Source organism: Macaca mulatta, chromosome 10, assembly GCF_049350105.2.
Source record: "Macaca mulatta isolate MMU2019108-1 chromosome 10, T2T-MMU8v2.0, whole genome shotgun sequence".
Taxonomy (NCBI): Eukaryota; Metazoa; Chordata; class Mammalia; order Primates; family Cercopithecidae; genus Macaca; species Macaca mulatta.
Window position 1 is genome coordinate 83,467,336 of NC_133415.1, and position 19,682 is coordinate 83,487,017.

General features: G+C 53.4%; 1 protein-coding gene across 1 annotated transcript; it reads left to right on the forward strand.

The window, feature by feature from the left end:
- The first annotated feature begins 342 nt into the window (after window positions 1–342).
- Window positions 343–13,269, forward strand: SCRT2 (scratch family transcriptional repressor 2). Its single transcript, XM_001108022.5, has 2 exons — window positions 343–475; window positions 11,382–13,269. The coding sequence occupies exons 1-2, from the start codon at window positions 343–345 to the stop codon at window positions 12,170–12,172; spliced, it is 924 nt and encodes a 307-aa protein (XP_001108022.3). The 3' UTR covers window positions 12,173–13,269.
- Window positions 13,270–19,682: the final 6,413 nt, after the last annotated feature.

The following is a 19,682-nucleotide window of genomic DNA, read 5'->3' on the forward strand; positions in this document are numbered from 1 at the left end:
ATTAGAGCGCTGAACAGTTCCATTGCTAGGGGACCACCTGATCTCCTCCAGCCTGCGTCCCATATAAAGCCGGCAGCCGGAGTGCTTAGCACAGCTCCTGCGATCCCCTGTCTGCGCGCCGCCGCTGCCAAGCCCGAGTGGGAGCCCGAGCCCGAGCCGGAGCCCGAGCAGGGGCCGCCGCCACCCGTGCCGGCTCCGAGCGGCCTCCCGCCCGCCCGCCCGCCCGCTGGGAGCTGTCCAGTGCTGAAAACCGGCGCGGACAGTCAATCGCGCCCGGCTGGCCGCCTCCCCCCACCGGGGCCCCACGCAACTGCCCCCGCCGAGCCCCCCGCCAGTCGCACCATGCCGCGCTCCTTCCTGGTAAAGAAGATCAAAGGGGACGGCTTCCAGTGCAGCGGGGTGCCGGCCCCCACCTACCACCCCTTGGAGACAGCCTACGTGCTGCCTGGCGCCCGGGGGCCTCCCGGGGACAACGGTGAGTGGGACCCGGCGGGGGGGTTGGGAGGAGAGACGAGGGGAGCTGGGGCCCTCCCCAACTTGGGCCACGAGGAGGGGCGCGTGCGACAGGAAACCCCGGGAGGAGATATCTCTGGCCGTGGGCGCCTCCCGGGCTTTCCAAGGGCCGTGCGTGCGGGCGGGGCAGGGGCTAGGTAGTACAAAGGGAAAGTCGCGAGGTCGGCCCATCCCGCAGCCACGCGCCAGTCGGGACTTTGAAAGTTGTGGCCCTCAAATAGGGCTAGAGTGAGGGGGTGGCGAGAGAACACAGAGAGAGGTCTGTTCATGAAGGGCCAGTGCTGGGGACTAAAGCACAAGGCAGTTTGAGGGTTCCCTCTCCCCAGCTGAGGAAGAGAAGCTGGCTGCCTGGGGAGGGGGAAGGTAAAGAGCCCTGGATGTTCAGTCCCTGGAGAGACAGGGTTGGTTCTCTGGGGGTGGCTGGGGGCACCCTCCCTCCCTTCAAACCTGCTCCCCTGCCGATGTCACTCAAGTGCTCTCAGACCCCCTCTCTCAATAACTCTTTTGTTACCCTCAGCCACATGCCTGCCAAAGGCTGGGCCTGTCCTGGCGACTGCAAGAAAGAGGGGATTTCTGGGAGGGGTTCCCCCAAAGTGGCTCCTGGTCCCCTGGATTACACTTCTTCCCCATCCCCAGCTTCTCAAACCCCCTCCAGAACCAACCCTGGTGCTCCTCGTAAGCCCCCTCCCTACTACATACATACACACACACACACACACACACACACACACACACACACACACTCCCATCTCTTCTCAGAATAAGTTCCTGCAGGGACAAGGGTTTGAGGAACAAGAGAGGTCATTCAGGTGCAGAAGGGGGTGATCTCTGGAGGGCAGGGAAAAGTGGAGACTGCTTCTGTGGATCCCATCCTCCACCAAGGGGATCATAAAGGGGTTCTCCCCTGATGGCCCCCACCAGGGCAGGTGTCTGGAGAGGAGGTGTCCCTTTGGTAGTGAGAGATCTGACATCACATGTGGCAGCTTTGGGGTGTGTGTGTGTGGGGGGGAATGGGGGTGGGGAGAGAGAGATTGAGAGAGGAGAAGAGAAAGGGCCGAGAATGAGGGGGGAACTGAGATGGCAAAGACAGGAGTCTGGGAGGGTGGGGGCTTCCACCTCTGGGATTTCCAAGCACTTCACCCACATTCCATCACTCTGCCACACCAGGTAGAGAGAGAGAGTGCTGGGCAAAGGGCTCTGTGACCTCATCAAGGTCAAAGAAGTTACAGAGTGATCAGGGATACAGCTACAGCCCCTCATCCCCTAGCCTCCCCCAGATCATTAACAGAAACCCCTTCTCCTCTGTCCACATATCCCTTATTCTACTGTCCTCTTTTCGTGACCGTAGGGCCTCTTGAGGTGGAGGACAGAAGCCCAGGGACATGGCTGAGCTGGGCTGAGGGCTGGCAGGACAGAGGGTGGACCTGGGGCTATGCCAAAGCTGGAGAGTGTGTGCTCAAAGCTGGTGGAAACTGAAATATCTGCAAGCTTGGGATATGGATCCCTTAAGGGACTGACACAAAGCTCTGGGATTCCAGCCCCTGAAGCCCCGTTGGTCCTGTCCCCAGGCCAGCTGAGGAAACCCAGAGAAGCCCAGAGAATTTCCCATTCACAGCCAAAACTGCAGGCTGTTCCTCAGGAGGGAGGCAAGAGAATGCCTTGCCTTGAATTCAGTCCAGAAAAGCTTTGAAAGGAGCCCCTGAGTGAATAGTGGGAAGCAGGGCGGGTGCAGAGCCACCAGCAGGGTGTTTCTGCAGAGGTTCCACCGGGTTTAACACCCTAGAACCACCTCCGTCTTTGTCCCTTTCCCCACGGGGCTCCAGACCAACTCCCTCACCTCTCAGGAATCCTGAGGCTGTCCTGATAGCCAGAAACCTGGCCTGAAACTTGGAGGCCGGGGCTCTATATCTCTCACTTGCTGTGTGACCTTGGGCAAGTGCCTTCCCTTCTCTGGTCCTCAGCCTCCCCAGCAGTGAAAGAGTTTTGATGGCAGAAACTAAGCATCCTTCCAACTTTGACAAGCTCAGCTTCTGTGAAGGTCAAGTATGGAGTGTGAAGCACTGGAGATGCCTGCACAGGGGTCTAACAGGAGGCTGGGAGGCCATTGTCAGGTTTTCCTTAGGGCTCCACTGAACATACGCCACCTGGCTGAGGGTAGCGGCATTTCTGGGATCAGGCATTTTTCTTGGCTTTGGTCTCAGTAGGCTACCCCATGTTGAGGACAGGCACCCTGGCCTGGCCACCTTGGCAGTGTCTGCAGTGGAAAGTCAGTGCCAGAGACCAAGCCAAGGTATGACTTGGAAATACAAAGTCTGCCTTGTCCTGTTTTCGGGGGCCTCTTCCCTCCCTGGGGTGTGGCCAGACTGGGCAGTGAGGGATCCCTTATTCCCTGGGTGGGTGGAGGGTGCTGGGGGTCTGCTGAAAGCCTGCCGGCTCCTGGTGGCCCGTTGTCTCCGCTCTGCCGGAAATAACCTTGCTGAGCATTTGAGGGAAGTGTGAAAAATTGCTGAGCCGACGTTTTTCTCTCTCAGCGTGTGTAAGTGTGCTGGGTAAACAAGGAGAAAGAGAGGAGGGGGGAAGATGAGGAGAGGGAGGGAGGAGAAGCAAGGAAGGGAGGGAGGGAGGGAGGGAGAGAGGGGGAGGCCTGGGGCTGGAGATAGTTCCAGTTATTAGAAAGATCTTCTTACAAGCCATTCCTGCAGCTCGGGCTGCAGGGTCAGGAGGAGGCTGGAGGGAGGGAAACCTGGGTCAGGGGAGCAGGGGTTGGGGGAGCTTGTGAATGTGGAGGTCAGAGAACCCACATGCTCCTAGCTGATAAAGATGCAGAACCCCAAATTAAAGAGGTGTACCCCAGCTCTGGGAATGCCTGAGAATGCTGGAGAATTCCTGGAGGACTCCTCCTCCTCCTACACACACACACACACACACACACACACACACACACGAGCAATGTTCTTCTCTGCCTTCCTACTCCCTTTCAGCTCTACCACCAGGCAGAGCAGAGGGTGCAGCAAGTGCGTCTGTGCTCCAGGGTCCCCCCAAGCCCACAGAACCCCTAAATAGGAAAGGGGAGCCCCCAAAATGGAGAAAGCACCAGGTCTCTCTGCAGAGCTCCCTGATAAGTGGGAATCGATCTAATTTCATTGTCCCCTCCAGTAAGATCCCTCTCTTGCTCCTCCACTGCTTTCCCTTCCCCTTGTCTCCCCTGGGTGATTCTGAGCACAGACTCAGTCTTTCTGGGAGATGCCAACTCACATCATCCTAACCCTCCGCTAACCTCACCCTCCAACTCCACCAGGCCTTCCCCAGACCAGAGCCCCCATCCTGAAGGATGCTGGGACTCTCAGCCACCCCAGAGAAGGTGGCCCACCCATATGCATGTCAGTGGTCTCTGTGGGCCCCTGCCAAGAACATCTTTTGGAGTGTCTGCCTCCCCTCTACCTTAACGCTGAACCCCAGCTGGGAGCTAGGCCCCCCTTCCTCTGCATCCCCACCCTGTCCTGCCCTCATGCCCTCTCAGAGTGCATCCAACCCAGGCAGATGAGGGATCAATGCCAATCCAATAACGCAGTTGTCTGCCCTCTGCAGCTACATTAAGCCTCCCCCAGCAAGCTGAGGAAACTCTCCTACTTCTACCCATGGGCTTATCTAGTTGACCACATTAAACCAGCGCCCACTTCCTCTCACTCCCTCTGATGGCGCCAGGTAGTCGCTCCAGGCCAGGCCTAGGAGCCCGGCCCAATGTCCCCAGCTGCCACACATCCATTCCTCAGAAAGTTCCTCTGGGGAGCAGTGATGCAAAAGGGCTTCCCCAATCTTTTGGAAGAGTGAGCACAGAGAAGTCTGGGGAGGTGCCCATGGACACACAGCAGGCCCATCTGAGTCTTCTCTAACCACCCATTTCCCTGGTAACTTGGCCTTGGTCCAGGTCCAAGGTCCGCGTTAAAGACAAGTCAGAGGCCCAGGTTCAAAGTCTAGGTCGAGGTCTAACATTCAGTCCAATCATCCAAGTACAGATCTGAGGTCCAAGTCCAATGCCTAGGTCAAACTTCAGGTATAGGACCAGGTCCATGGACTAGGTACAAGGTCAGTGTCTGAGGTTATAGGTCCAGGTCTGCTATCCAGAACAAATCCATGTCCAATTTCAAATTTCAATATCTATGAACAGGTCCAGGGCAAAGCGCTGGGTCCAGAATCAAGATTCAGGCCCAGTTTCCAGTCCAAGGTCATGTCCAGATCTATTCTCAAGGCTGGCCTGAGTTCAAGTCTTAGATTCACCATTAGCCTTCCGGGTGGTCCTGGCCTAGTCTCTCCTCTCCTCCCAGCCTCCGTTTCCCTTTCATGATACCAAACAGTTGAATATGATCTCTTTCAGCTTTGACCTTCTAGGGACCCAGAAATCTAATTTTCCTGTGAATTAACAGGGCTCAGTGGAAGTGTGGAATGATGAGACCCATGTGAGATACGGAATCTGGGAACCCCTGATTTCCTCTAAAGCCTGGGGTTACGAGAGGGTCATGAGGGTCCCGAGCTGAGCTTCCACACTTTAGAGAGTCTCAGTCTTTGACTGCTGAAGGAGGGCGGGAGAGTACACCAAGTCCCTTATGTCAGTGCAGCAGTCTACACATCCCAAAGGCACTCTCTGGCCACACAAATCCACAGTGGGCAAAGGGCAGGGGGGGCAGGGGAGGATTCACTCCAACCTACAGAGGCAAAACTGAGGTCACAGAGGGGCCATGACTTGCCCGAAGTCACAAGAGCATAAATGGTGTGCCCTGTCACACCTCCCTGGTGGGTGCTACATCCACAGGTTCTAGGGGCCCCCACAGCCTGGAGGCCCTCTGCCAGGAGAGATGGGGTCCCTCAGGCCTCTTGGTCTCCTTCCCAGCTGTGGACTCCCCTGCAGTGAAGTGTCTACTGCCAGCCTTTGGGTAGGGAGGGGTTTGGAATGGGCCTTCTAGAGAGAGGGGGGGCACAGCAGAAAGTAGGAGGCCGGGAGAGGAGGTGGAGCACTGCGCAACACACCCTGTCTCCGGAAGGAAGCCCAGAAAGGGCCCACTGGAGAACCCCCCGAGGGAGCGGGAGGCAGCTCCACCAACCAGGATGGGCAACTGAAGACCCTGAGCCACTCACTGTAATCTCCACACCCCCCTGAAAAATCTTTCCTGTTGATTCCTGCAGAGCTCTGGACCTCCCTGTAGGCCACAGGAATTGGGTCACAGTCAGGAAAGACCAGAATACGGGGAATTCCAAGAGGTGGGGGTGGTGGGGAAGAGCCTTGGAATTATCTCGAAGTTCCTTGGACCTGTGTCAGTGGGCATCAGCCCCAAGCCGTGCAGCGTTGGTCATGTTAGGCCAGACCTCACTCTGTCCACTGCTCATTTGGACTCAGGGACCTCCTCCCCGTGGGCAGATGTACCAGCTGCCAGGCCTTTGGAGGAGGTGGGTGTCATTTCTGGTCCAGTGCCCAGGGAACCGCTAACAAAGATGCTATAATAAGGGGAGGGGGAGGTACCCAGCCCCTTTGCCCAGCTCTGTGAGCAGACAGGAGAAACTATTTTTATCCTGCTTTGCTGCTGACAGACCTGGCTTTCTGCTCAGCTGGCTGGAGCTGATTCTCGAGGCCCGAGGCCCTGGCACAGCAAGAAGCAGGTCTAAATATACCCATACAGCAGCCCCTCCAGCCCCCACCACCCAGCAGGGCCCAGCCCTCCTCAGGAAAGTGGGCCGCCTGGGAAGCTGGCCCACCACCAGGCCCCTGTCTTTTTCTGCCCATTTTGGGACAGAGAGGTGAGGCTGAGGCTAGGAATTCCCTGGAGAAAGTTTGGCACCTTGGGAGTCTGGGAGAGACTGGGGAAAGGAGTCCTGGACTGAAAAAAAGAAAAGAAAAGAAAAGGAGGCCAACCCAGCTCTGATGAGAACTTGTTTTGTGACCTGAGGTGGGTCAAGGCCCTTGTCTGGGCTTCAGCTTCTGCAGAACAAGGGCATGGAGGGAAGTGACCTTAGATGTGAGCTAATGTGCACGAAGTATTTAGCAGGGTGCCTTGCACGAAGTAAGTGCTCAATAAGTGATAGACATTACTGTTATTAAGTATGATTTACAAATATTTACAAGGGCCTGAAGCATTTTCCACAACAGCTTCTCCATGCCCCTACTACCCGATGCCCCCACCCACCCCACCACAGCCTAACTAGATGGGAGTGTTTGCGCAGCACCCCACCACCGCTCTCCCCACCACCCCTCCCCCCACCAATTGAAGATCTCTTCCCCAGCAAGTCTCCATGCCCTCTCTGGTGTTTTGGAAAAAACACGGGCCTTGGAAGGTTTCAGACCTGCCACCTCCCTCTCCAGTGACCTTGGGCAAATCCCCTCCCCTTTCTGGGCCTCTGGGCACAGGGCGATGTCTGGCTTACAGGGAGGCTGGTGTCAGTTGGAAGCACCAGCAGTAACAGTAGTAGTATTTGTTACACATGCCCCTCCATCCCCCCAGGGGGTCAGGTAGCTAAATGAGACAGTGTCTGCAGAGGGCCCAGCACCTTAATTCTCATAAATTTACCTTTCACGACTCCTTTGAGTACTAATTTTTAAAAAGATAGATTCTGGACCTTCAGCCTAAAATCTCAAGACTCTTGGGCAGGGAAAACCCAAGTCATTCCCAGGAAACATGTGCACATCTCCAAAGTATTTCTGGTCCCTCCCCATATCCCTACATGACGTGGGTGGCTCTGGTCCTCATTCCTCAAATGGAGGATTTGAGCCCAGAGAAGTTATGCAACTTACCCAAGGTCACACAGCTAGGGTCTGAATTCAAGGGCCAGGATGAGAGATCTCATCTGAGATTCTCTTTTCTCTGAATCCCAGACCATCCCTATCTCTGTGGGAACCCAAACAAGAGTCCTGTCTCACCCTGTCAGTTGCAGGATAGGTATCTCAGCCTTCTATAGTCACCCTTAGGACAGAGGAGGATACGTGTCTGGGTTCCATGCATCAGGTTAAAGTATGGCTTTTAGTCTCCTAAAGAAGTCTCCAGGGTTGAGGCTCAGAGAGGTGAGGTGGTTTGCTCAAGGTCACACAGCAGCATAAGACACCCATGTGTATCTCCTACTCTCTGGCAGATTAGAAGGATATCACCAGGAAATGTAGGAATACTACCAACGACAATAATAATAACAGGTCGAGAGGGCAGCTATTATGTGTCAGGCATTGTACTAAGCACTTTACATGCATTCATTTATTCAACCTTATTATGAGCTCCCTTATACAGGTGTGGCAGAAAGAGGTTAAGTAACTTGCCCAAGGTTGCATAGGGAGATGTCTGTGAATCTGAGGAAAACAGGGTGGAATTGGAGGAGCGAGGAGTGGAGGGGACAAAGCGCATCATGGAGGGACTGATTCAGCCATGATGCAGAAAGGGTCTTTAGACCATTCCAGTCAATCTTTCTCATGTATAGATTCCGCCCAGGAAGGTTAAGCAACCTGGCCACAGTCACAAAGCAAGTTAGAACCACTTCCTCCTAACATGACCACACAAATTCTCATAGGATGCTCTCAACCCATTCCAAAATCCACTGACAGGGTGTCTGGTCTGGGCTCACAATTACTATCTTGAAGACAATTCTGCATCCCTCCCTAGGCAAATGAGCAGCCTTTGTTAAAGGCGCCCCTACTTTATAAAGAGCCCCTTGCAACAAGAGTAAAGTCAACAGTGCTGAAGGCCACCAGCAGAGGGCGCCATGGGCAGAGCACCTCATTGAGAACGCTCTGGTTCACTGATGGAGCTCCTACTATGCACCAGAAATTTTCCCATCAGAATGTGAAATAGAAATTACACATCCTGGGTGAGGAAACAGAGGCCCAGAGAGGAGCAGTAAAATGTGTTGGGGCAGACGCCAAGAAAGCTGCAGCACAGAAACCCATCTGGGGAGATTGTTATTGTTGTTCATGGTAACAGCCAACATGCATGGTGGATTTAAAATGTGCCAGCCACTGAGCTGGAATCCTGACTCTAACTTATTAGCTGCACAATCTTAGGCTTGTTACTTAATTTCCTTGTGCCTTGGTTTCCTCTTTTGTAAAATGGTACCACTTTGTGCGTCATGAGGGTAGAGTGCATTCATGTGTGGAAAGCCCCTGTAAGAGTGCCTGACACAGGAGTGCTCTGGGAGTGTTGGTTATTATTTGTTTATACATTGTCTGTTTACTGACGACCCCTTACTGAAATGGTAGAGGCACATAGAGGCCAAATCGTTTGTCCAAGGTCACACCGCTGGGAATAGCAGAGCCAAAACAATCCAGGCTGTCTGGCACCAAAGCTGTACTCTTATCCAATATGTCATCCTTCTTTAATAATAGAACATGCAAGGCACTGGTTACATGATCAGTCACCCCTCCAAACAAATCCCATTAAAAAAAAAGGACCCGAGGCACAACCTGCCCAAAGGCACCCAGATGGAATCTGTGTTGGAGAACCAAATCACCCTTCCCCTTCCATGGCCCCAGCCACATGAGGTGCAGACCTGCCCTGAGACCAGGTGGACAGGACTGTCTACCAGGCCCTGCTAGGCTGGGGAGTGAGGCTGGCCTCGCAAATCGTCATCACTCATTCCACAAATACTTATTAAGTGCCTACTAGCTAGGGCCCTAGGAATGGGAGGTGAACAGCCTCTTCCTGGAGGACCTCTCACTATGTGGGAAACCAAGGGGGCAGTAGATTCCAATCCTTGCTCCATCCCTGGAGCAAGGGCCATCACCACACTGTTCCTCAGTTTCCTTATCTGTGATAAGAGCAGTTTTGTGATGATTCAGTGAGATGATGGGAGCGAAGCACTTAGCACAGAGCCTGACGCACACAGTAAGTGCTCAATGAATATTAGCTATTATTATCATCACCAGGAATTACAACGTGAGGAAATACAGAAGGAGAAGGAGGGGGGTCTGGGAGTGCCTGACAGGTATTTAACTCAGTCTGAAACAACACTCCTGAACGTTCTGGGACTTGAGTATCACGCCTGGTTCCTGGAGTGGGAAGCAGGGGGATCTCCAGACCAGAGGCAGATGGGATGGAAGACATAGGGTTCGGAGAAGCTGGGCATCTCCTCTCCCCAGATTAAAAAATTGCCACTATCACTATCCCCCTTTACATCCAAGCACAGAGCCTCTCCCTACTAGGTCATCCACTTCCTCAATCCACAATCACTTCTATGTGCAGAGGCCCCTGTGCTGGCTGCTGAAGGGACAGAGATAAAAACGAGGGCATACCCTTGCTTTCAGGGGCACACAGACTTCACCCTGTGTCCATCCCAAATGCCAGATGAGAGGCAAAGGCCTGGAGGCTGAATCAGGCTGTGTAGGGAACCAAACCTGACCAGAATACCCAGCGAAAAGTCTGAACATCTTGGAATCCTGTTTCCCCTTACAAAACCCTCTTCCACCTGCTCACTTCAGCTAAGGAGGCTACGGGGAGAAGGGAAGGAGTAGTGGTTATCGGTTTCAGGGGTCACCAGGAGAAGGTCAAATCCCGCTCCCCAGCTGGGAAACCTCTGAAAGGGACTTAACCTTCATGTTCTGTGGAATCACAGAAAAATGGAATCAGTTGCTCATCAAGTGCCAGGATGAAAAGTTTGTCTGCCAGAAACTCGACAGGGAGCCCAGCCCCCAGGGTCCCAGGGAAGGTGCTAGGACCAGCCTAGGCCATGGGAGGCAGAGGCAAATCAGAATGGCCCCTGCCTATAAGAACCCCCTATGGAATCCCCTGGGAGACCCCAGCCTGCCCACCCACCAATCACTCAAACCCTTGGCAGACAGGATTCCTGGTCTAACTCCAGTTAAGTGGGAGGAGGAGGGGAAGGTGAATTCTCACTGGGGACTCCCAACGACTTCTAGAGGAGCACAGAGCAAAGCAGGCTTGGGAGCAGGTATGAGGAAGTCCCCTTTCTGTAGCACCTATTACATGCCACACACTTGACCCCTCTTAAATGCTCCAGCAACCCTGGCAGGTGGGTCTAACTGGATTGTGATTCCTTCGTGCAACATCTATTCATCGCACATCTACTTTGAGCCAGGCATGTGTTGAGCATACAGATCCAACCCTGGGGAGCTCACAGTGTGGTGGGGGAGGAGACTATCTCCAAGCAAGTAAAAAGCATAATTATAATAGCTAACATTTATATAGCAATTACTGTATGTTCCCCCCTTTGTTAATTTCCTTACACATAAAATGGGGATTACAATAGTGTCGACTTCCTTGGGTCTGTGACAATTAGAGTTAACATGTGTAAAGCACCGAGGCAGAGTCTGGCAAACAGTAAGAGCTTAATACATGTTTATTATCGTCACTTTACTCAGTCCTTCCAACGACCCTGGAAGGAGGTGTCCAATCACAAGCTGCATTTTGCAGATGAGAAAATTGAGATCCAGAGAAGTCACAGGACTGCAACGGCAGAATGTTGTTGGAATAGAGGCAGCATGGGCTTCAGGGTCACACTGGCAAGGGCTCCATCACTTACTGACTCTAAGGTTAGACTGACTGCTGCATCTCTCTGTGCCTCAGTTTCTCTACCTGTAGAGTGGGTATTATAAGACCATCACTCCGTGGTTGTGAGCACTTGATAGTGAAGGTACGCTCTGTAGAACCGTGCCGGCCCCACGCTCCGTGGGATGGGGTGGCGGCTGTTTGCACTGCAGTCGACAGAGGAAGGAATTGAACCCAGGCTGTCTGACACGAAGAGCTGAAGTGCAGGTCGGAGACTGCCACTGTCGGGGCTGCCACAGGGGCGCTGAGCTACAGGGCACATAGGATGACCTGCTCAAAGCGGGAAACCCTCTTCGGCGCCTCCTCTCACCGCCCCTCCACTTCTCGCCCCTCCAGGGTACGCTCCGCACTGCCTGCCCCCGAGCAGCTACGATGCGGACCAGAAGCCGGGCCTGGAGCTGGCCCCGGCCGAGCCCGCGTACCCGCCGGCGGCGCCGGAGGAGTACAGCGACCCCGAGAGCCCGCAGTCGAGCCTGTCCGCGCGCTACTTCCGAGGGGAGGCGGCCGTGACCGACAGCTACTCCATGGACGCCTTCTTCATCTCGGACGGGCGCTCGCGGCGGCGGCGGGGCGGAGGCGGCGGGGACGCGGGGGGCTCGGGGGACGCGGGGGGCGCCGGGGGACGCGCGGGGCGAGCAGGGGCGCAGGCGGGCGGCGGGCACCGGCATGCGTGCGCCGAGTGTGGCAAGACCTACGCCACGTCGTCGAACCTGAGCCGCCACAAGCAGACGCACCGCAGCCTGGACAGCCAGCTGGCGCGCAAGTGCCCGACGTGCGGCAAGGCCTACGTGTCCATGCCCGCGCTCGCCATGCACGTGCTCACGCACAACCTGCGCCACAAGTGCGGCGTGTGTGGCAAGGCCTTCTCGCGGCCCTGGCTGCTGCAGGGCCACATGCGCTCGCACACTGGCGAGAAGCCGTTCGGCTGCGCGCACTGCGGCAAGGCCTTCGCCGACCGCTCCAACCTGCGCGCGCACATGCAGACGCACTCGGCCTTCAAGCACTACCGCTGCCGCCAGTGCGACAAGAGCTTCGCGCTCAAGTCCTACCTCCACAAGCACTGCGAGGCAGCCTGCGTCAAGGGGGCCGAGCCGCCCCCGCCGACCCCTGCTGGCCCGGCCAGCTGAGCCTTCCGCCTCGCCCGCGCGCCTGGAACTCGCTCTCCACGCGCCCCGGGTCCGCTACCTGCGCCCGCAGCGCCCTCGCCCACCCCCCGCTGCGTTTCCCTGCCCATGCCCCTCTCGTGAGGACCCCTGACCAGCCCTGAACTATTCTCTCCAGCCCCCAAGCCCACGACTCACTTCCAGCACCGTCTTCCCCAGCGTCCCCCTACCCACTGCTTCCTTTCCGGCCACCCCTCGGACCTTGACCCCCTGTCCGCGCCTTCAAGGCTCCCAACTCAGGCACCAGGTCCGCACCTCTCCTGCGCCAAGAGCCGGAAATTTCTCCCGCCCAGACCCCGCGCTGCTCTTCTAACTTCTAGATCTTTTCTGTCGCTTCTCAGCTGAATCTCTCTGACCATTCCTCTGTTGGAGCCCCCAATGAAAGCCGCATACCTATACCCTTGACGCCCATGCCTGCCTCAGTTTCCCCATCCATACCTGGACGCAGGCCCTGCCGCCCTGAGACCACAATCCAACCCAGACCATCCCTCTGGCCTCTGCTGAGTCTCCCAGAGTGTGCCCATCTGGGGATCTAATCTTCACCCTTCTTGAAGTCTCCAATCTGTCCCTGATCCCATCCATGCTCAGGCCTTAGGTCCGGCCATACATACACACACACACACACACACACACACACACACATTCCCACACACATTTCCTACTCTCTTCAGTCCATGGGGATCTCATCACCCACTCCCAGCCCCAGCTCCAGATGCCCTCACCTCTCTAGCAACTCTCACCCCTCTGAGTTTACCTAACCTGGAGGGGGCTTGAGGGGCACTTCAGGGCCCTGCCCCCTAGTGTAACCCCTCTCTCCCCGGCACAACCTGGGCTTCCACAATCTGGAGCTGCCCTACCCCCAGACTCTCTGAGCACTTTCCCCCATCCCCAGGGCCACAGATCCCCTTCCTTACTTGTTGGGGGGAGGTCTGGAGCACCTCACCAATGCCCTTCCCCCGTCCGGCTGGGTCCTTCCAGTTATTTATTTGTGTATTTATTTATTTATCTATTTATTATTCTATTTAATCTCTTGGCCTCACCCAGGGACAGTCTGGCTTCCCCAGCTGGACTGGGAGGTCAGGAAGCCAGGCAAGGAGAGGGACAGCATAGGCCACAGAAGGCTGCCCCCACCACACACACCCCCGCGTCTCGGGAGAAATCCATCCTCACCAGAGCCCGCACTCACTAAGGAAGGGGACTCGAGAATTGGGGGGCAGCTTGCTGACCCTCAACTTGTGGGGTGAGGGAGCATCAGGAGGTCCAGGCGTGGGGCAGGTCCCCGCCCTCCTGAACCTTACCCTGCCACTCCAGGCGGCCCGGAGAGAGGAGCCTCCTCGATTTGTTTCTTATTTATTCCTCTTCCCGAGGGACCCCAGGTTCCAGGGACCGACTGAGCCCCGGACCCGCTAGGGCCTCTGGCCTGCTCCCCGGGAGGGGCGCTCTCTCCCGGCCACGTCTATGCAACTCTCCCGGACAGAGGGGCCGGGCTGCCAGCCACCCGCCCGTTGGCCGCCACTACCTCCTCCGCTGCGCTTTTGCATGCCCGGGCGAGGACCGAAGCACACACCTCCACGCGCACGGGCCCCGGCCCCCTCCGCTTTAAGCACACGCCTCTGCCCCATTGCTCTGCACCCAGCTTACGGGCAGGAGTCCTGGACTCTCAGATCCTCCTCTCCCCTCCTCTTAGCCACAAAAGAAGGGGGAGACTGGAGGCACCCCTGTAGCAGGGGCACTTCCCCAGGGCTCCAGAGGGGTGAATGGGCCTTTGCTCAGCTCCAGGCCCAGCGGGAAGGGAGGCTGCAGGGATGGTGGGAGGGAGAGGGGTAGCAGAAGCAATTATGGAGGGTGTTGACCCTGTAAATAGGAACTTCTGACAGCAATAATTTTCCATGCATGCTAAGCCTTTTGGCCATATTTTGTATGAGCGCTTGGCGCTCCTCCTCCGTCCTATCCCAACTCACCCCCAAACCCCCATCCCTTCCCCACCTCCAGCAGTATTACTTGTAACGCAATTCAGGGATATTAAAGGGACTTTGGCCACTCACCATCGCCTCCAGACGTTCTGATTGGAGCAGGGTGCGGGGGCGAAGGGGGGAATGAGAAGAAGGGGAGGGCATCCGAGAGACAGTATTTTTCCACTCCGTTTTCCTCTCTATAGCCTGACCAGCCTGTAGCTGCCACCAAGGGTCACATAGCCCCAAGGGTCCCTTGGCATTTACAGGGTCTCAGGCATCCTCAATCCTTAATATTCCTCAAATAAGGGTTTAAAAACCTGATTAATAACATGTGAGTGAAGCCAGTTGCCTTAAGACATTAGGGAAGGTGAAGCCTGTGACTAATTGGAGTGTGTCTCACCTTAGAGAAATAAGATTCAAATTACACCTACCAAACAATTACAACTGTGGTCCACATGTGTCTGTGGACAGCCAGTTTACAACCCCAATATTCTTCCCCAGTTCATCCCCTACTGCTCTGCCCAGTCATATATGGTCACATATTCAGTGAGTGGAAGCAGGCAAAAATGTTGACTTTGGCTCAGCTGGCAAAGTTGTCCAAAAACAGTGAGTTGCCCATAGAGCTTCTGAGCTACCTGTCACCAAAAGTGTTCAAGTCAACCAATACATCATCCTCAATAGCTGCCTTAGCAATCCTTCAAAATACAAATCTGTCTCACCTTACTGAAAACTTCAGTGGGGACCACCAACCCCTGCCACCTACCCTCAACTCAGACTTACCAAGAAGCATAACCTGCATGTTTTGAGGGATGGATGCCGAGTAATGGGATGGGGAAGCTGCAGGCTAGAACCTGCCTCCTCTGGGGCCTCTTTGTCGGTTTCCTCCTGTGTAAGCAGTGCCCTCAGTTTGCAGACTGTCTACCTGGTGCCTGTCCGCCTTCCCTCCACACACCTCTGGACAAGCAGCTGCGTCCTGAGCAATGTGCTAGCTGTTTTCAACAACAGCAGTTGTGGGAACCTTCCCCTAACTCTGCAAAATCTCCAATGGTTTCTTGTTTGTTTTCTTTGAGACAGAGTCTGGCTCTGTTGCCCAGGCTGGAGTGCAGTGACGCAATCTCAGCTCACTGCAACTTCTGCCTTCTGGGTTCAAGCAGTTCTCCTGCCTCAGCCTCCCAAGTAGCTGGGATTACAGGCATGCACCACCATGCCTGGCTAATTTTTTTTTTTTTTTTTTTTTTTTTTTGAGATGGAGTCTCGCTCTGTTGCCAGGCTGCAGTGGCATGATCTTGGCTCACTACAACCTCTGCCTCCCAGGTTCAGGCAATTCTCCTGCCTCAGCCTCCTGAGTAGCTGGGACTACAGGCGCATGCCACCATGCCCAGCTAATTTTTGTATTTTTAGTAAAGACAGAGTTTCACCATATTGGCCAGGATTGTCTCAATCTCTTGACCTTGTGATCCGCCCACCTCAGCCTCTCCAAGTGCTGGGATTACGGGCATGAGCCCTTGCATGCGGCCAATTTTTGTATTTTTAATAGAGACGGGGTTTCACCATGTTGGCCAGGCTGGTCTCGAACTCCTTGCCTCAAGTGATCTGCCTGCCTCGCCAGTGGGGTTTTGAGAAACCCAGGCACCTGCTGCATCCCTTAACCACCCACATACACTGCCCATGACTGGCTATTGGATCCATTATGTTTGTTTTAGGTGCCAGGAACAGAAACCACTCTAGATCAGGATTTTATAAATATGTATTAAATCCCTTTGAAGAGAAAGGATTTAATACTTCAATAATTGGCTGCTGACAAAATTTGTGGAAGGGCTGAAGAAGTGAGCCATCTGCTGGAGTCCAGAACTCCACTGCAGAACTGCTGCCACCGAGACAGCACCTGCCTCTTCCACAGTCAGTGGTGGGGGAGGGTGTGGAGTGGGGGTTGGTGGTGGTCAATAGGGTGCACTGGAACTACTGAGTTGAAGAACACCACATCATAGGTGCAACCGAGGGATCAGCAGGCCCTTGCCACTGCCTCTATAACTGTCTCCTGTCTCCCACTGTGCTGGTGGCACAATGCTGGAACACTGCTACAGAAAATCTTAACACCTCCAAGACGATCTTGACAGTAGCAAGAGTCAAACCAGTCGGAAGATGGCCCCAGCCCACGTCTGCCATCCATATCTCGTGGAAGTACATCTAACTGGTAGAACTTAATTCCCTGTTAGTATCTTTGCGGCAAAGAGATCTGAGAAATATAGTTTTTAACTCTCCAACTATGCAATCTAGAAGGCACCCTAGAGGGAGGTGGGAAAGAATGCTGGGTCTCCATCAGCCATATCCAGCCCAGTTATACAGGTCCAATAACCATTCCACCCCACCCCTCTCTCCTGGATCAGCAATCTTGCAATCTGGGGACTGAACATCAGCTTAAGAGGTAGTCTTTACTGGTCTAAGAATACTAACATCTCCCACGGTTCAGAAATGGGCACATAACCTAATTCTGGCCAATGAGACTTAAGGAGAGGGTTGCCGGAAGGGTATGGAAAACTTGCTGCTTCCTTTTTCTTAAAAGGAAAGGAAGTCCAGTTCCTCTTCCCCTCAAATGTGAGCAGAGAAGCATGTCATCTTGTGACCATGAAGTGAACTGGCCTTAGCATGAAGCCTACACAACATATGGCAATGCAGGGGCATGGAAAAAGCCTGGGTCCTTTATGACATCACGGAGCCAATGAAAACACCACCCTGAATCCCACTCATGGTGCTTGCTGCCTGTGGACTTCTGTTTACTTGAACATACCTGAAGACATGAGTTTACTGTTTCGGTCAGTTGAATCAGGTTCCTGTTACCTGCAGTCCAGAGTACCTCAACTGGCACATGGCTCCAGTCTGCTTTTTACGACGTTCTCAAAGAGCTTCAAGACCTCCATGACATGACATGACATGACTATCTGGTTCTCCTCTTACTTGTCTGACTGCTCCACCTAGCAGCTTTGCAGACTCACCTACCCGATACCCAAGGAAGGAACCCACTTTCTGCTCTGTATACTCCCCTAAAGCAATCTAATTACACCCATGGGTTCAATTTCTACCTACATGAGACGGCCCATACACTAACATTTTCAATTCCAGCCTCCTCTCTGAGCTGCAAATCTGTATCTGCCTGCAGGCCACCTCCACTTTGATATCCCAAAAGCATCAGAGACCAGCCCAGGTCTGAAGCTGTGATTTGCTTCTCCTCTGAGGCATCCCACCTCTGTGAATGACACCAGCAGCCATCCAGTCCTACAGTCACAAAACCCAGAGGTCATCTCTCTCACCTCTGTCTCCCCATCCTACCACCCAATCCACCAGGTCCTGTCAATTTTTCCTCTCCATCTTCTCAGTCTCCACCTTGGTTCAGAGCCACCATCATCTCTTATCTAGACAACTGTACCAGTCTTCTCCCTGGTCTCCTGGATCCATTCTGCCTCCCTGGCCTCCCTCCCTCCATCCACAGCAGCCACAGGGATCTTTCAGAAATGCAGATCAGATCATGGCTGTCTTAGTCTGTGTAGGCTGCTGTAACAAACTACCGTAGACTAGGTGGTTTAGAAACAACAGAAATGTATTTTGCACAGTTCTGGAGACTGAGAAGTCCTAGATCCAAGGGCTAGCAGATTCAATGTCTGGTAAGGACCTGATTTCTGGTTCCACCATCTTCTCATCATGTCCTCACATGGTAGAAGGGGTGAGGGAGCTCTCTGGGATCTCTTTTATAAAGTCACTAATTGCATTAATGAGGGCTCTGCCTTCATGACCTAGTTACCTCCCAAAAACCCACCTCCTAATACCATCATATTGGGGGTTAGGATTTTAACATGAATTTTGGAGGAACACAAACATTCAGTCTATAGCATTCTGCCTCCATCCCCACCCCCCGCCAAATTCACATCCTTCTCACATGCAAAATACATTCATTCCTTACATCCCAACAGCCCCAAAAGTCTTAACTCATTCCAGCATCAACTCTGAAGTCTAAAGTCCAAAGTTTTATTATCTAAGTGTCATCTAAGTCAAATATGGCTGAGACTCAAGGTGTGATGCATGCTGGGGCAAATTGTTCTCCAGCTGTGAGCCTGTTAAATCAAGCAAGTTATTTGCTTCCAAAATACAATGGTGGGACAGGTATAAGATAGACCATTCCAAAAGGGAAAAATAGGAAAGAAGAAAGGAATAGCAGATCCAAATTACATCCAAACTACAAGGCAAACTCCATGAGATCTTAAGGCTCAAGAAAAATCATTTTTGGTTCATTAAATGCTCTGCTTCCAGGCCCACTGAGGCAGCCTTCCAGATCCACGATGGTGTTGGTCCCACCCTCTGTACCCTCTGGGGTGGTGGTCCTGTCCCTCCAGCTCTATCCAGCAGAGGTCATGTTCCCAGGGCTCTGGGTAGCCCCACCCCAACAGCTCTGGGCAGCTCTTCCTCCATGGCTTTGGACAGAGGCCCTCTAACCTGTTGAATGCAAGGCATTGTCCCTGACTTTTGAAAGCAAGGAGATAGCCTTGATGATCTCTGAATTGCCTTCAGGGTCATTCTTCCCTTGTCTTGAACAATAGTTTGCATTCTGGTCTTGTCCTGAAAAACCCAAGAAGTCAAACAGCCTTCCTTCATCCCTCCCCATCTCCTTCCCCTTCAATTCAAGATGGCAGTTTTCCAGCTGGGATGGCTGATTAAGTTCATAACCATTACAGTCTCCTTATGGAGACTAATGTTTTCTCCCAAACATTCTTTCTGATTCTTTGCAATATGGATAGGCTGAAAATTTTTCAAATCTTTACATTTTGCTTCCTATTTGCTTAAAAGTCGCATCTTTAACTCATTTATTTCTACTTATATTTTACTGTAAGCAGTCAGGAGGAGCCAAGCCACAGCTTCAACACTTTGCTTAGAAACAGCTTCAGTTAAATATCCCATTTCATTGCTCACAAGTTCTACCTCCTATAAAGCACTAGAACATGGACATAATTCAGCCAAGTTCTTTGCCATTTTGTAACAAGATGGTCTTTTTTCCATCGTCCAATATCTTCCTCATTTCCTCATCCAAATGGCCTTTTTCATCTGTATTTCTACCAATACTCTGTTCAGGATTCCTTAGTTATTATCAGGTTCCTGATTTTAAAAATTTGAAGTTTTCTTTACAGTTCCACTGCACTCCAGCCTGGGTGACAAAAGTGAGACCCTGTCTCAAAAGAAAGAAAAAGGACACTAATCTCACTCACGAGGGCTCTGCCCCCAGGAACCCCGCGACATAATCACTTCCCAAAGGCCCACCTCCCAACATCAGCACCTGGGATTTCAACATATGGATGTTGGGGAGATACAGAGTCACCTTGATCTTGGATTTCTCAGCCCCCGAAACTGTGAGAAATAAATTTCTGTTGTTTATAAGCCACAGTCTATGGTATTGCTATGGCAGCCAAAAGGACTAAGGCACTTCCTCGGAACCACATGCCATTCTTTTGCAGCACCTACTATCAATGTATACT

Coding starts and splice junctions, on each gene's coding strand:
- SCRT2 (XM_001108022.5), top strand. CDS start 343: ATGCCGCGCTCCTTCCTGGTAAAGAAGATCAAAGGGGACGGCTTCCAG. Junction 476..11,381: donor GGGGCCTCCCGGGGACAACG/GTGAGTGGGACC, acceptor TCGCCCCTCCAG/GGTACGCTCCGCACTGCCTG.